General features: G+C 37.3%; 1 protein-coding gene across 3 annotated transcripts; it reads left to right on the top strand.

Moving 5' to 3' along the window:
* Positions 1-2,108: 2,108 nt before the first annotated feature.
* LOC147603072 (uncharacterized) lies at positions 2,109-3,966 on the top strand. Of its 3 annotated transcripts, none has more exons than XM_086797389.1 (3): positions 2,109-2,232; positions 2,787-3,474; positions 3,591-3,966. In XM_086797389.1, the coding sequence occupies exons 1-3, from the start codon at positions 2,189-2,191 to the stop codon at positions 3,651-3,653; spliced, it is 795 nt and encodes a 264-aa protein (XP_086653515.1). In that variant the 5' UTR covers positions 2,109-2,188; the 3' UTR covers positions 3,654-3,966. The 3 variants fall into 3 exon arrangements, 2 of the variants coding, with proteins under 2 accessions (XP_086653515.1, XP_086653513.1); XM_086797387.1 differs by having other exon boundaries at positions 3,563-3,966; XR_015265721.1 differs by lacking the exon at positions 2,109-2,232 and adding an exon at positions 2,296-2,546 and having other exon boundaries at positions 3,563-3,966.
* Positions 3,967-14,614: the final 10,648 nt, after the last annotated feature.

The raw sequence follows: 14,614 nt of genomic DNA, 5'->3' as shown, positions 1-14,614 counted from the left end.
ACGATAGGGTGCGCCACTCGCACCTCCTTGATTCGATGAAGATTCTCAATAGCCCATATCGAACATTCCATCCTCCTCTTTGACTTTGTATCTCTTCATCTGAGGCTAAATCTTTGTTCTTGACTTTCGTTTAGGACCTACAATGTCTTGACATGAAAATCTAGGCACATTTTTAGCACAAAACCACTCAAAACCCACTTTTGAATCACCAGACGGATGTGAAATTATATGAATCACAATATATAATTTTCATTGTGTGCTAAATATATATATATATATAATTAAATATCTATTATTATTTTACCATGGACAACCAAGGCGCAAGGAGAGGAGCAAAGAAAAACATCTTGGATTTTTTTTTGGGACCAATAATATTTATTGATATTAACTCTTCCAAATTTGTCATACACCAAAGCTAGAGAAACTACTATCTACTCTGTTTTCACCTCATTCAAGATTTTATATAAAAACTCCCATCTTTAATCCTCACACAAGAAACAAGATTTTTCCCAAGAGATTTGATACGCAGCAGTAAGCAAGCCTCCATCATGGCATTCCTAAGTTTTGTTTCTTAATGACTTTTACATACCGCAACAATGCGCGGGTTGAGTACTAGTATTAATGAAGAGAGAACGTTAAAGTCTATGTCACTTTTCTCCATAATACAATATAAAAGTATGTTGAGTGTTACGTCATGTGAAATGCACACTATACAAAGAAATGCATCACCCATAGATATAAACCATCTCATTTCTACTGAAGAAAAAAGGATTTATATCTTAAACTAGGATGCTTGGGTGTGTGGATTCTTGTTTATAGTGAAAATATGGTACGTAAGTTAGTCATTGGATTTTTTAGAGCAGATACATTAAGAAATGACATAGATACTCCAATCAAAAAATTTAAAAAGTTTTACAAAATCCTCATAGTTTTTGAGGATTGAGTAGCGCTCATCCTGCATGGCATTCCATGATGCTCAAATCAAATAATTTAAAAAAAAGTCTTTAACAAAATCCTTGCAATTTTGAGGATTGAGTAACACTCATCTTTTATGGCTTGCATCCAATGATAATTTTTCCTTTCTCAAAGGAAATAGGTTCCTCTTCACGTTGCATATACTAGCAATGAGAGCATGATCCACAAAAAAATAAGATACATGATGAGTACCTGTACATGTCTTGCTAGGGAGTAGCTAATTTACCCTTCAATAATCTTTGCACACTAGCCATTTTGACATACGCTTGGATGCTTGAATGGCTATCCTTTCCTCGTCCATGTAATTGCCTCACCATAGGTTGATTTGTGAGATAAAATTTGAGTTGATTTTCTGTTGGTATATGGGTTGATATGTAGTGTACTGAGCATTCATTGGCTCCACATATGGGTGTCCGACATTTTACAAATATTAAACGATGTCTTGTGGGCCTACATTTTGTTGTTTTTTTGCATAAAAACATGGCATAAATTGAGTTCTCAATAAAGACAACATCTCTACTCACTACAATTTACCTTATGGTTAGGTGGTAGAGTCTATACAAAGAAAGGAGTGTATTAAAGATGCCCTATGAGCATACATTTTGTAGTTTTTTTTGCATAAAAGGATGAGCTGAATTGAGTTCTTAACCAAGACAACATCTTTAATCAACCAAATTCACCTTATGGTCACATATACCTTTGCTTTCTAAGCTATATCCCATAAATGTACATTTTATTATCTTATCATCTAGCTTAGTGTGTTGTTTCTCAGGTATAAGGCCTTAAGAAAGATACTTTGGAGAGGTATCCATGTGCATGACATATGTTGGCATCCATCTTCACGAGTCTGCCTCTTGAAGGCCATCTTGATGTGGATGATGCACAACTTTCTTGGTTATGGTGAGTGTTCAGTGATTCAAATGGGTTACTATTCATGATGATTATTTATTATCATTGTACTATTTTCTGACATGCTTAAATGTGTATGTTGTCTAGGTCTCTCCACATCTGGATACCATGCATGCCCTATTTATGGTTCATCATTGGTGGCATCTAGGCCAGAGAGCTTGAAGAAAGTGATATATGCGAATCATCATCGATTTCTCCCTCATCATCATCCCAAATTTGTTCATTCTTGGATGGGAGTCCCTCCACATCCACTAAGCATGGGAGTCCCACCACATCCACTAAGCATGGGAGATTGGAAGGCATTATGGAATATGGAGTGGAAAGTCCTCCTCCCCCCGGCATGAATAGGTAATATATCATTGACATAGAATTCCAATACAAGCTTTGATTTGAAAATACAGAGCATAGAGAGGATGCAAACAGCTTTGCCACGAGAGGGACCAAATGGGAAGACAATTCTACCTCAAGCACTTTGGATATTGACAAATAAGGAGGAGAAGTTGGTGAAAGATGCCATTACTACATTCCAACGGGGTGCATGAGGTACTACTACTCCAATGGGGTGCATGAGGTGTTTAAAAGGTGCCTTCACAAAGACAAAGAAGAGAGGTGTTGAACAGTTATATAGCTTGAAGTCCCACGATTGGCACAAGATGCTTCAAGTTAGTGAAACATTGAAGTTGTACATATTTAACTCGTTCAATCATAATGTATCTAATCATGGTGTATAAATGTTTATAGTTTATTCTTCCTAGAAGCTTTTCCAATTATGCATCCCATGAAGTGCAAGAGACGATTTATAAGATGGGGAAGCTTGTGAGTTTTGTACCCCAAACCCTCATAGAGACAATTTTCTACACGCGTTTTTCTCAAAATGATTTGTTTATTCTTTCACATTGTAGATATGTGAGCTCAAAGGAAATCGATCCATGTACACTTGACTATGCAAGGGTCATGGCAGTGGAGGTGGTTCGTTTGGTCGAGGAGACATTCCCACGGTCAATTCTCACAAGCCAACTACATCTTATGGTTCATTTAATTGATCCGATTGCCATATGTGGTGCTGTGCATGCTCGATGGATGTTCTTTCTTGAGCATTTGATGAAGACCTTGAAGAATTTTATAAGGCAAAATGCAAAGCTAGAAGGTAGTATGGCTGAGGGTTGGTTGGTACAAGAATCACTTGTTTATATCTCAAAATACCTTGCCGAAGTGGATCCCTCTCTCCCTTGCCTATGGAGCAATGAAGAAGACTTGAGGATGACCTCTTATGTTCCTCAAGGAAAGGGAAGGACCAAAGTCATGGATATAGAGATGCATAGTAAGCTTCATACCTTTTGTGTGCTTAATAGTGATGTGATGAGAAGATGGGTGGCAAAGTATGAGGATGAAAAGGCAAGAAGACAAAGTGAAAGGTCGGTATTCTGTAAGCGCCATGGACGTAGTGTGCCATACCCCGAGCACCTACAATCACTTCTCAAAGATCTTGATGTAGATTGGCTATATGAGAAGATGGAGAGAGTGGCGCAAGATGAAAACATGCATATCACATTGGAGGAGTGGGAGTATGCCCAAGGATGCTTCAAAAAGGTAAACAAACTTGTGTGCTCAATCATATTTTAGTATGTTAAACTTGTGAAAATATTTTTTTGAGGTTTTTTTTTTTGTCTTGGTATAGTGCACAATGTTTAATGCTTTGTGGTCAGAGGGTAAACATTTTCGCACACAAAGGATTGATGAGAAGAGGAACACCCAAGATTGTGGGGTAATTGCAATCTTTGAGGGAGTCAATGGAGCCATGGATGATTATTGTGGATTGATCCAAAATATCATTAAGCTTGACTTTCGAAGCTTCTTTGAATATATTTTGGATATCCAATGTTTAAAGGATGTGGTGGAAGAGGTCCTAATGCAACAATCAAGCGTCACGCAAGTGCCTTTGTGACCATTGACTCTACAAAGTTTTGGCAAGGAAAGGATGGGACTCTAGTGCTACCACAACATTGTGAACAGGTACATATAATTATTGGTAATTACAATATATGCATTTACAGATAGTAGAGATGTAATTTTTTTGTATGATGTATCTTTGTGCTTGAATAGGTTCTGTATCAACCAATAATTGACAATAAGAGATGGTGGCATATAATCCCAATCTCACCACATTTAAGAGCCATTTATAGTACATTCACACACATTGAGCATATGGAGGAGCATGTCAACTCAACTATGGAGGGAGATAGCTTGGAAAACATTGATGATGATCGTGCCATTGGAGATGAAGATCGTGCTATTGGAGATGATGATATTGCCTCTCATAGTGATGATTCTAGTAGTGGGATTGATCTCTTTGTAGATTTGGATATAGGCATGGACATTGAGATAGATACTTTAGCAAGGGTTGGCCTCTTTGAAGATGAGATTGAACTCTAGTTCTTTGATTGTATTTTTATTATAGCTATGGTCTTCTTTTTGGTTTTTTGTTATTGGTGACTGATTGATTGTTTTATTAGTAATTCATAACTGTAATTAGAGAAATGAGACATGGGTAATATGAGATGGATTTGTGCATTTTGAATCGACAAGACTCACAATGCATGCGAGTCTCGAAAATCACCTTATTTATGTATCCTCTACATCAGTCCATTGCATTCCAATATGTTTATTATCGAAACTACAATTAGACAAATGAGACATAGATAGCCCGATATAGATTTATTGTGATATGTTGCTTTTATGTTTTTAAGAATACATGTAAAGATTCATGCCTTTTTACATGTATAGATTTATTGTGATATGTTGCTTTTCCTAGCATTAATTAACCATTCACCTTTTGACTGCTTTTCATGGAATTACTTGATATGCCCGAGACTTTACATGTATCCAACTGTGAAGGTTCAAGATTTTTTTTTAAAGCTTCACTTTGATGAAAAGATGTGGGGATTGAATCATTGTCCTTTGGATTGTTTTTCATGGCATTACTTGATATACCTAAGCCTTTGTATGTATCCATCTCTTTCACCACATTACTTGATTTATACCTATTTTTTCTCTCTTTCCTTGTAAATATGCTTTTTGGAGATTCATTTGTATATAAATGCACCAAAAAATCATGCATATTTTCAAAATCTTGTACACATAGTTCAGCAAATGATATTTTTGGGAATTGAAGATTCTGTTTTTCTTTGCAAGGTCCACAATTGCAACTTCATAGGAAATTGTTGCAGTTTGCATCTATAAGCGGGTCTAAAATCGCATCTATATTTGCGTCTAGTTTCAAAGAAACTAGACGCGATTAAAGTCGGCCCCGTAGCTTGTGCATCTATGCTTGCTTTATGTTGTAGTGATTTATCTGGTTTTCAATGTGTCATGACCTTAGAGAGCCGCCTCAAAATTGGGCTTTTGGCTCTTATTTTGCAACTAAATATGCTCCAATGGTGAGACCAAACTTTGTATGAGTGAGGGTGGATCTCACATATACAGACTTACAAAGTTTGATTATCATCGAAGCACATTTGGTTGTGATGTGCGAGCCAATGGCCCAATTTTTGGGGGGCTCTCTAAGGCCATGACACATTTAATTGTGATGTGTGTGCCAAAGGCCCAATTTGGAGGGGGCTCTAAGGTCATGAAACATTGAAAACCAGGTAAATGGGTTGCACTTTACAACCAAATATGCTCTAATGGTTGACCAAACTTTGCAAGTGTGTATATGTGGAGCTTTTTATTGGATATGATGAATTGTTTACACATGTGACTGTGCCTCTTTAAGGAGCAGGCTTAAAGGATGAAATCAAGGGAGGAAAATAAACCACATTGAGAAGCATGATAAGAAGTAATGTTCTTGCTAGCACCACTATCAAAATGCCATATGAAATCGAGGGAGGAAAATAAACCACATTGAGAAGCGTGATAAGAAGTAATGTTCTTGCTAGCACCACTATCAAAATGCCATACATGTTGAAATTTCATTGACATGCGTACAACACGGACATAAGGGTTAAAACTCTATTGCATAATGAATTCCTAATCACCTTGTGCATAGTTCGTTGACTCCTTTTGCTTTAGCACTTGGTGCTAATGCATCAACCACATCTATGAAAAACTCTTTTTTGTTCTCCTTCTCTAGCCTTTTTTTTTACATTTATTAATATACTAGCCGGACCTCTATTGAATATAGTTACATTTATCTTTCTTCTTAGGATTATTACCCCCCTTCTCAGTATCCTTGCTTGAAGAGATGGGACTCTTTTGAAGCCACCCTGAGAGACTGCTTTGCCTTTACCTTTTTAATTGGCAGTGAATGCTTGATCTTCCACATGCATATAACATTGTTTTAGTATCAATATAGTTTTAAACATTGAGACCATCACCTTTTCTTCTAATAACTTAATTGAAATATTTAGATATGTATTCTTAACCAATTAATTTAGTGGAGACATTGACTTATTAGTAGAACTATACTCAAAATCACCATATAAGCTCACACTACTATTGTATTTTGCGTGTCAAAGACTAATAACTAGAAAGAGATTCTAAGAAATAAATTTAATTGAATTAGTTATTAATACAATAATTGTTTTTATCATAGAAAATCTATCTTTCATCTTTTAAACACTATGTAAGATTTAGGAGAACTTTACAAAGAGTCGAGATCATTTTTTTCTTATATGTAGGAACCTAATTTGTAAATTCATAACCTGTTTACATTATAGTGCTAGATATACCTCTACTTATGGTGATTTATCAATTATATTTAAGGCTATTTTTATCATCATAATAATTTTATAAGTTTTGTCGCACTCATAAAGACATGCCTGCTAAAATACCGCTCCTATTCACAAGATACGCATTTTTTAGTAAACCCCTGAAAAGGCATATTTATGTCCTACTAAGCTATCAAACTAGTGTTAAGATATCAAGATCAACTGGTGCAGATATAAATGACACACTAGTATAAATGCACTTACACCATTGTCATGGTTGGTGAGATTAGTATTAATGCAACCAATATAATAGTTTATAGGCTATGTGATATCCACTTTGGTTTACTAGAGTTATGGCATAGCCTTAGTGCCAGCTTATATAGGCAGATTTATAGTATAACTTGATCTTGTATGTTTTTCTAGGAGAGTACTTTTCCTTCTGTGCTCTTATATTTATGTTATAGTTATAGACAAGTAAAAAGATATAAGAAAATCTAGCCATCGACCTCTCCCTTATGTGCTTGTCTAGTCTTATGTACTTGTCTACTCTTATATACGTGTGTAAAGAAGATTGCTTAGAAAAAGCTGATGCTCACCCTCTCCCCCACATCATTCTTCTCATGGTATTAAAGCATTGGTTTGCGTGAGAATCTTAAGAGGCAAGCAAGATGAAGTGATACACGGGTTAGGATAATTCATCTTTTTTCCTTTAATTCCTAAGAAAATCTCCATGGAAGGTGTCTAGTCAAGAACAAGAGGCAAGAGGGGACACTATCATATCTTGGGGAGCCCAATTCGGTGAATAAAGAGTACAATGTATACTTTTAAATCATTTTAAGCCTAGTTTTGGGTTTGCAAGGTTTTCATAGACACTCTATGTAGAAGTGACAACATTGTCTGTTTTGTCTAGGGCAGTGGTTTTGTGCTTTTTACACATAAATAGTTGGGCATTCTGGTAGTTGATGTAAAGTGCCTACAAAAATTTTGGGATCTTCATATGTATGACACATGTATGTTGATGTGATTGGATCACATAAAGCTACTATATAATAGGTTGAACTGACTGGTTCACATAAAGTGACTATATAATAGGTTGAAGTGAATGGTTCACAAAAAGTGATTGTATAATAGGTTTACAATACCACAGGTGATTGTGTATATATCTATCATACACATTATTAGAGATTACAAGATTTCTATGAGTGTAGAAGTACTAGGTAGTAGAATATTATTTATGTTATAGGTTTAAGCTACTATTGCTGACAATCTATCCAATATTATGAGTGAAAAGTTGAACAAGAATAACTTCAAAGTATGGAAGTTCATGATGCAAAAAATACTCATGTGACAAGGATATTGGGAGTTCATAGGTGATGAGAAGGAGTCAAAGATTCTTTAAAAAAATCCCACTCCTCCATAATAGGTACATGTTTTGAAAGAATGGTATGAGAGGGCCATCAAGGTTATGTATTCGCTCTCTATTAGTGTATCAGACTCTTTGATTTGTCACATACAAGATGTAGAAACACCTAAAGATGCATGGAATACCTTGGTTAAGCTGTATAACACAAGTACCAAGGCTACAGAGATACAATTAAAGTAAGAGCTACATCATGTTCTAAAGGGAAAGGTATATATAAATGATTATTCGTTAAAGATTATTGGCTTTCTGATGCCCTCGGGTGGAGCACTAATTGATGATAATGACTTGGTTTCAATATTAACATTAAATATTATGAGTAGTTTCTATACAAACTTAAGAAGAATTTCCTAACTTTTAGGACCTTATAGCCCTTACGATTTGTGAGAAGATGAATATTGGTAGAAAATTATCTTTTGCAAATAAAAAGAACCGAGTAGATGAATGTTTTCACCTCCATCTTTGCGCCCTGTCTCTTCTTCTCCATCTTTGCATGGCCGCCTTGTCACTTCGCATTCACACACATTTCATTTCAAGGGAGGTCTCCACTCAAGGCCTTCTCTCCTATATAAAGGAATGCAATTTCATCTCTAAAGCCTCACTATTTTGCTTGCCTTTCTACGGCCTTCTGTACAGCGTCACTATTTCAAATTAATCTTCAGTATGCCCAAATACAAGTATAAGGAGTGCCTGAGGGGGACCTGTGATTGTACGGACCACCATACCACAACCTCACAGATGAAGTGGATTATGATGACCTGTACTCACCAATGTCATCCCAGGATGAGGATGAGGAGACCTCGAACCCCTTAGAGGAGGAGGAACATGAGGAGAACAAGGAAGAGGAGGAGTGGGCTAAAGAGGAGAACGAGGAAGAGGAGGAACAGGAGGAGGACGAAGAAGAGGAGTGGGCAGAAGAGGACAAGGAAGAGGAAGAGGCATTTACATATAGTGGGGTCGATGAAAATGATGATTCGCATGGTTCTCTGAAGAAGGATGGTGCTGGGAAGAAGGTTGAGGATGAGGAAAGCTCTACCAATGAAGAGCATGCTAAATAGATGAGGTTCCCTTTCTGACTGTAATTTTGATTTTACTAAGCTAGCCCTTTCTGGCTATGTAATTCGGGCTATAATCAAGTTTTGGTTGTAATCTAGTGGTTAGTTATTTCCACATTGTGGTAATTGCTGACAAATAGTTACTTTTCCCTTTCTCATCTCCATATAAATTGCAGACTATGCTATTACTATGTTACTATTATTAGATCTATGCTAGTACTCTGTTAGTACTCTGTTACTATTATGTTAGTATTGTCTTAGTACTATTTTAGCTCATGTTAGTACTGTGCCATTACAATGTTAGTCTTGTGTTAGTACTCTGTTAGTCTGTAAATCAACAATAGTACTTAGAGCAATAAATTATTTTCCTAGTTAATTAATTGTGCTATCTCTGGATGGTATCGACTTAGTACTATGTTAGTAATGTGTTAGATCTATGCTAGTACTATGTTAGATATATGCTAGTACTATTGTGTTGGTACTATCGTAGTACTATTTTAGTCTCATGTTAGTACCGTGCCATTATAGTGTTAGTCTTTAATTAACAAGAACTTTAATCAACAAGTGTTTTTTTTGGGTAAAATATAACTTGAATTATAAAAGCCGATTTATAGAGATGTCCAAAAAGTTACAAAAAGACCCAAGACTGTCAAATGAAAACCAAAGGCTAATATAACAAGCAAAAGAGAACTTTAATTACTAGGGAGCTCATACAAAAGGTGGTTTTGAGAGCAAAAACATGTATCGTTATATATAGGCTATCACATTGAAATTGATTTATAGTATATTTGATTACAAACGCCAAACCCAATCACATAACCCTACTCAGTCACCAATTCGCATATGCATGAAAGGGGTTCTTTTCAATAATGGTTGTAGCGAGATCAGGTGGCAACATCCGAATTCTATCTTGAGCAGCATGCCAACTTGTTGGTAATGGATTAGCTCCAATGAACTTCACGGCAAACTCGATGTTTTCCACCTTGGCATATTCAGCCTCAATTACCTTTAGCAGCTCATGGAGGGGGTTTGTATTCCGCTGCCTTGCCCACAGCTCGAACATATGTCCTTCGTAAGGAAATTTATATGAGAAGTTCGAGACAGTGCCCTTAAATTTATATAGCCTTTGCAAGTGAGGCAATAGCACCTCGAGCAACTCTTCATCCTTTGCATCACCTTCATATGTTATTGAGACACAACAAGTTGTCCCTGCTGCTGTTGGATTCAAACATCCCTTATCTGGCGTGTCGTCAACGAGCAGGGTATGCATGGGGTCCAATTTTATGCCCCTGTCGAGAAGCGAGTTGAACGGCTTTAGGAATAGGAGATCCTTAGTCCGCTTGGGATGGTATATGCATGGCTGTTGCTGCACACACTCGTCTTGTGACAAGTGGAATTTGAATTTGAAGTTTGAACCCACGGTAGCCAGCCCTTTCTCTATCAAATTGGCAATCAGCATCAGATTTTTGGGGGCCATGCTACTCCAGGTTCCCACATAATACGGCCACACTTTGGCAAGGAATTGAATCAATCCGGGCCTTAGCAATACCACGTGCTTGCCCACTCTGTGAAGTTGAAGTTTTGCTGCAACATGGAGTGGACCTTGTTGGCACCATCTTTTGACCAAGACTCCGTTAACATAAAAAATAAGCAAACGTTTTGGAGGAAGTGTTGTTGTGCATTCACCTAACACATAGACTTCTCAAAAACATAAAGTACTCAGATAAATGACAAGGTACTAAAATAATGAACTCAAGACTAACTTTTAAAAAAACTACACAACAAATTGATGCACTCTACTCAAGATAGAAACAAAAGTGTATTTCAAAAAGTGTAGCGCATTCCCAAAAAGGAAAAACAAAGGGGCAATACAATAGTATGCTCATTTTGAGTTGGATTTGGTTTTGGGCAAGTGTACAGGGTCACAACCCTTACGAGTAGGAAGGCTGCAAAGACTTCCTCTTCTTAAACCCCATAGGGACTAAGTGAGATAGTTTCAAATTGTCACCATCAATGTCAAACATAGCCTCCTCATGCTCCTCGGCGATGATAGTGGTCAATGTACCACCCGCCTCTCATGGTCCTGGGCAGTGGCCTTGGTGGATGTAGCAGCCTCCTCATGCTCCTAGGGAATGGCCTTGCTAGATGTGCCACCCTCAAGGTCTTTGGAACCACTCTCCTTCTTTGGCATGCTGTCATAGCTAGCTTTAATCTCTTCTTCTCCCCCAACCATTCGATTTTTCTCGACTTCACTGCTGGCTTTCTCTTCCAGGTTTAGCTTCTCGATATCTTCAGAATCCAATGTGATCACCTTAGCTTTTTTCTCATCATCTCGATCACCCACAACATAGCCCCATCACAATTAGATCAGAGCTAAAAATGTGACATAGCAAAAATCAACACATAGAGACTAGCAGGTAATAATTATGACTATAAAGGAGACCAACCTTCAAGATTGTAACAACAATATAGTATGTAAACCAATTGTGCCATACCTTGCTTGGCAGATGTGCTTTCTGCCTTTGTATAACACCCGTTGTGCATTTCTTTTTTTAGAAATGGAAGTCCCTTGTGCTCGAGACATTCCCTCCACAATGTCAATGTCTGTTTGACCTGAATCACAATTAAATGTATTATGTAAACCAACATGCCAATTAAAATGCACTATGTAAACTAGCATGCCAATTAAACCTGTATTATCTAAACCACGTGCCAATATATTATGTAAACTAGCATGCCAATTAAAATGTATTATCTAAAGTGCCTACCTTCACAATCTACTACCCCTTCTAGAAGAGGAGGTCCATCACTTGAATCCTTGTTTGCGCAGCCTTAAGTATTCTGCTTAGAGCTTAGAAGCTCTTTTTGGTGGAGGGCTTTCCTTTTGCATTCATCTTCATTGTATGAGTTTCCTGCATCCTCTGTGGATTCCAAGTGCAGGCTGCTTTGACCTCCTTTCTCCTCCTCCCCACCATCTACGTGGCTGGCATCAAAGGCAGGTGGCACCATATGAATTGGCTTCTTCCTCATGATGACTTCAATATGCGAGATGGGATTTGTGCAACTTGCCACATTAAGCAGCTTCCCAGATGAGCCTTGTGCAGACCGATGCACACCTATACTAGCATCTCCCTCATGCTGCTTTGTGCGAATGCTTCTGGACGTTTTATATTCAGCACATTCATAAGTGGATGTTGCAACTGCCAAGCAGTACAAACACAACAATGTGTTAGCACTAAACTATCTCTTGAGGACAAGCTAAAAAACATAGTTCTAACATAGTACTAATATAGTACTAATAACCACCACATATAGTACTAAGTATGCACTATGATAGTACTGAATAGTACTAACATAGTGCTTACTTTGTGAGTACTAATTAGTACTAACAACTACCAATCAACATTGTGTACAACCCTTTACCAGATACTACACAAAATAGTACTGAATATTGCTCTAACAGAGTGGCAGCATAGTACTAAAGAGTAAAAGTTTATCTAGTACTAACCTCTATTACTATGCTAATTCAAAAGAAAATACTACTAGCATACTAGTACTAAAGAGTCCTAAGATAGTGGTAGTATAGTACTAAAGTATTGACATGTAGAGTACTATTCTAGTACTATAGAACATGACATATAGCACAATTGGAAACAAGGTCCAACCTAGTACTAAAAAGTACTAAAAGGGAGTGGCTAATAGTACTTCAAGAGTAGTCATGCAAACTAAAAAGCTTTAAATAGTACTAAAAGAGTAGTTGAATGCAAAGCTTATGAAACTCTACTAAAAGAGTTACAATATTAAGTACTAAATTAGTATTTTAAATGCAAAGAGTACTAAAAGTGTATGCAAAGAGCACTAAATGCAAAAACTACTAAAAGTATATGAAACTCTACTAAGAGAGTTATAATATTAGTAAATTAGTATTTTAAATAGTACTAAAGAGTACTAAAACTGTAATGAAATACTAGTATATTAAATTGGACCTCTAAGTTTTAACAGAGTACTAAAATATATCTAAAATGATACCTAAGGAGTACTAAATAGTTCTAGAAAGTAGTTCGTAGTAGTAATAGGAACAACAAAGTACTAAATAGTAAGCAGTACTAATAATCACTTATAAAACTGTACCAAAAGAGTTACTAAAAAGTACTACACAGTACTAAATTATACTGAGATAGTAGTATATTAAATTGAACCTCTGAGTTTTAAGAAAACACATACCTGTAGGGAATCTAAAACCATTGCAACCATCCAGTCTCACTGGATATTCTTTCATTGCATGACTGAGCCATGCACTGTGTGGAGTTGGAGAAGTGATGTGATGTGTACAACATATGGTATGTGTGCATGCAAGGGGTAAACACAACGTCCAATGACTCCAAGTTGAAGCACACGCCACAGAACACACACGTGCATAGACAATGTACAAGAAGATCAATATAAGCTTCTTGGTACATAAGCACAAACAACATAAAATCCTAAACCTAATGCATATTACCATGAAATGTTAAGAAGTAGGCTAGCATGGGCTGAAGGATGCACAATTGGAGCAGGATGAACTGCACTAAACCCTTGAGCATAAAGAGCATCAGTCAGGCACATTATGTTATGCACAAATTGATCGCTCCCCTTCATCCGCTCCTTCAATACCAATACGAGTGCGCTTTGTAGATTGTAGCTCATTTCTAGCAGTATCTAGCTCTCCTTGCATCTTATCTGCCTCTTTTTTCAAGTCGGTTTTGAGCACCTCGCTCTACGAATTTTGGATTTTGCTTAAAATGCAATCAGAAGTGGCTGTAACGGAGTCACACTTCTTCTCTGCTTCACTCTCCAAGATGGAGGCTTCCTGAAATTTGGCTTGCAATGACTGGTTCATGAGTTCTATACGAGACTTGCATATGAACAATACACTCAGGTGTCCACCATGAGTCAATAGGTTTATTCCTAAACCACCACCTAACTCGCTCTCAGCCTTGCATGGTGTTTCCTGTTTGACCTTAACAAATTTCAAAGGTCTGGGTCCTCTAATTTAATGCATGTGCTACTAGAAGTACCTCCCCTTTGAAAAGCACACCTGTGCTGAGCAAAATCATCCCAATCAACCTCAATTCCTCCTTGCTATGATGAGGCAAAGGCACGAGCAAGGACATTGCCAACTTCATTGTTGATGATGCTGTCAGCTTGGTAAATCCTCATGTACAGCTTGTAAAACTCATCTTGCGAATCCTTGTTGGGGCCACTAATGTGGAAGCCTCTACATGTGCCAGAATACAAGGAGCCCCATGTAGTTTGACAACCACTTGTTCAACTCTGTGTAAGTTTCCACCTTGGCTCGTAGGAATAAGTTCCACCCTAGCTTCACTACTCTAGGAATCTCGAGTGAACTCATATGCACCTTAGGCTCATTCCTCTTTACCTTTGCCTGAGTTCCCTTTTCTAGTGTACTCTGCACCTTAGTCTCTTTGTTATTCGAGGGAGACTTCTTCATAGGTAATTTCTTCAAAGTTTCCATAGGCAATTTCTTCACAAGGCTTCTTTTGGCAGGG

This window comes from Cibotium barometz, chromosome 65 (genome assembly GCF_041138505.1).
Source record: "Cibotium barometz isolate CiBa-2024 chromosome 65, ASM4113850v1, whole genome shotgun sequence".
In the NCBI taxonomy this organism is placed as follows: Eukaryota; Viridiplantae; Streptophyta; class Polypodiopsida; order Cyatheales; family Cibotiaceae; genus Cibotium; species Cibotium barometz.
This window is presented reverse-complemented; position numbering and strand designations above follow the sequence as displayed.

What these genes read in the sequence shown, in the direction of transcription:
- LOC147603072 (XM_086797387.1), top strand. Translation starts at nt 2,189, where the DNA reads ATGGAATATGGAGTGGAAAGTCCTCCTCCCCCCGGCATGAATAG. An exon ending in CCTCCCCCCGGCATGAATAG is followed by an intron (nt 2,233 to 2,786) that starts GTAATATATCAT and finishes TTCACATTGTAG; the next exon opens with ATATGTGAGCTCAAAGGAAA. An exon ending in CCCAAGGATGCTTCAAAAAG is followed by an intron (nt 3,475 to 3,562) that starts GTAAACAAACTT and finishes GTCTTGGTATAG; the next exon opens with TGCACAATGTTTAATGCTTT.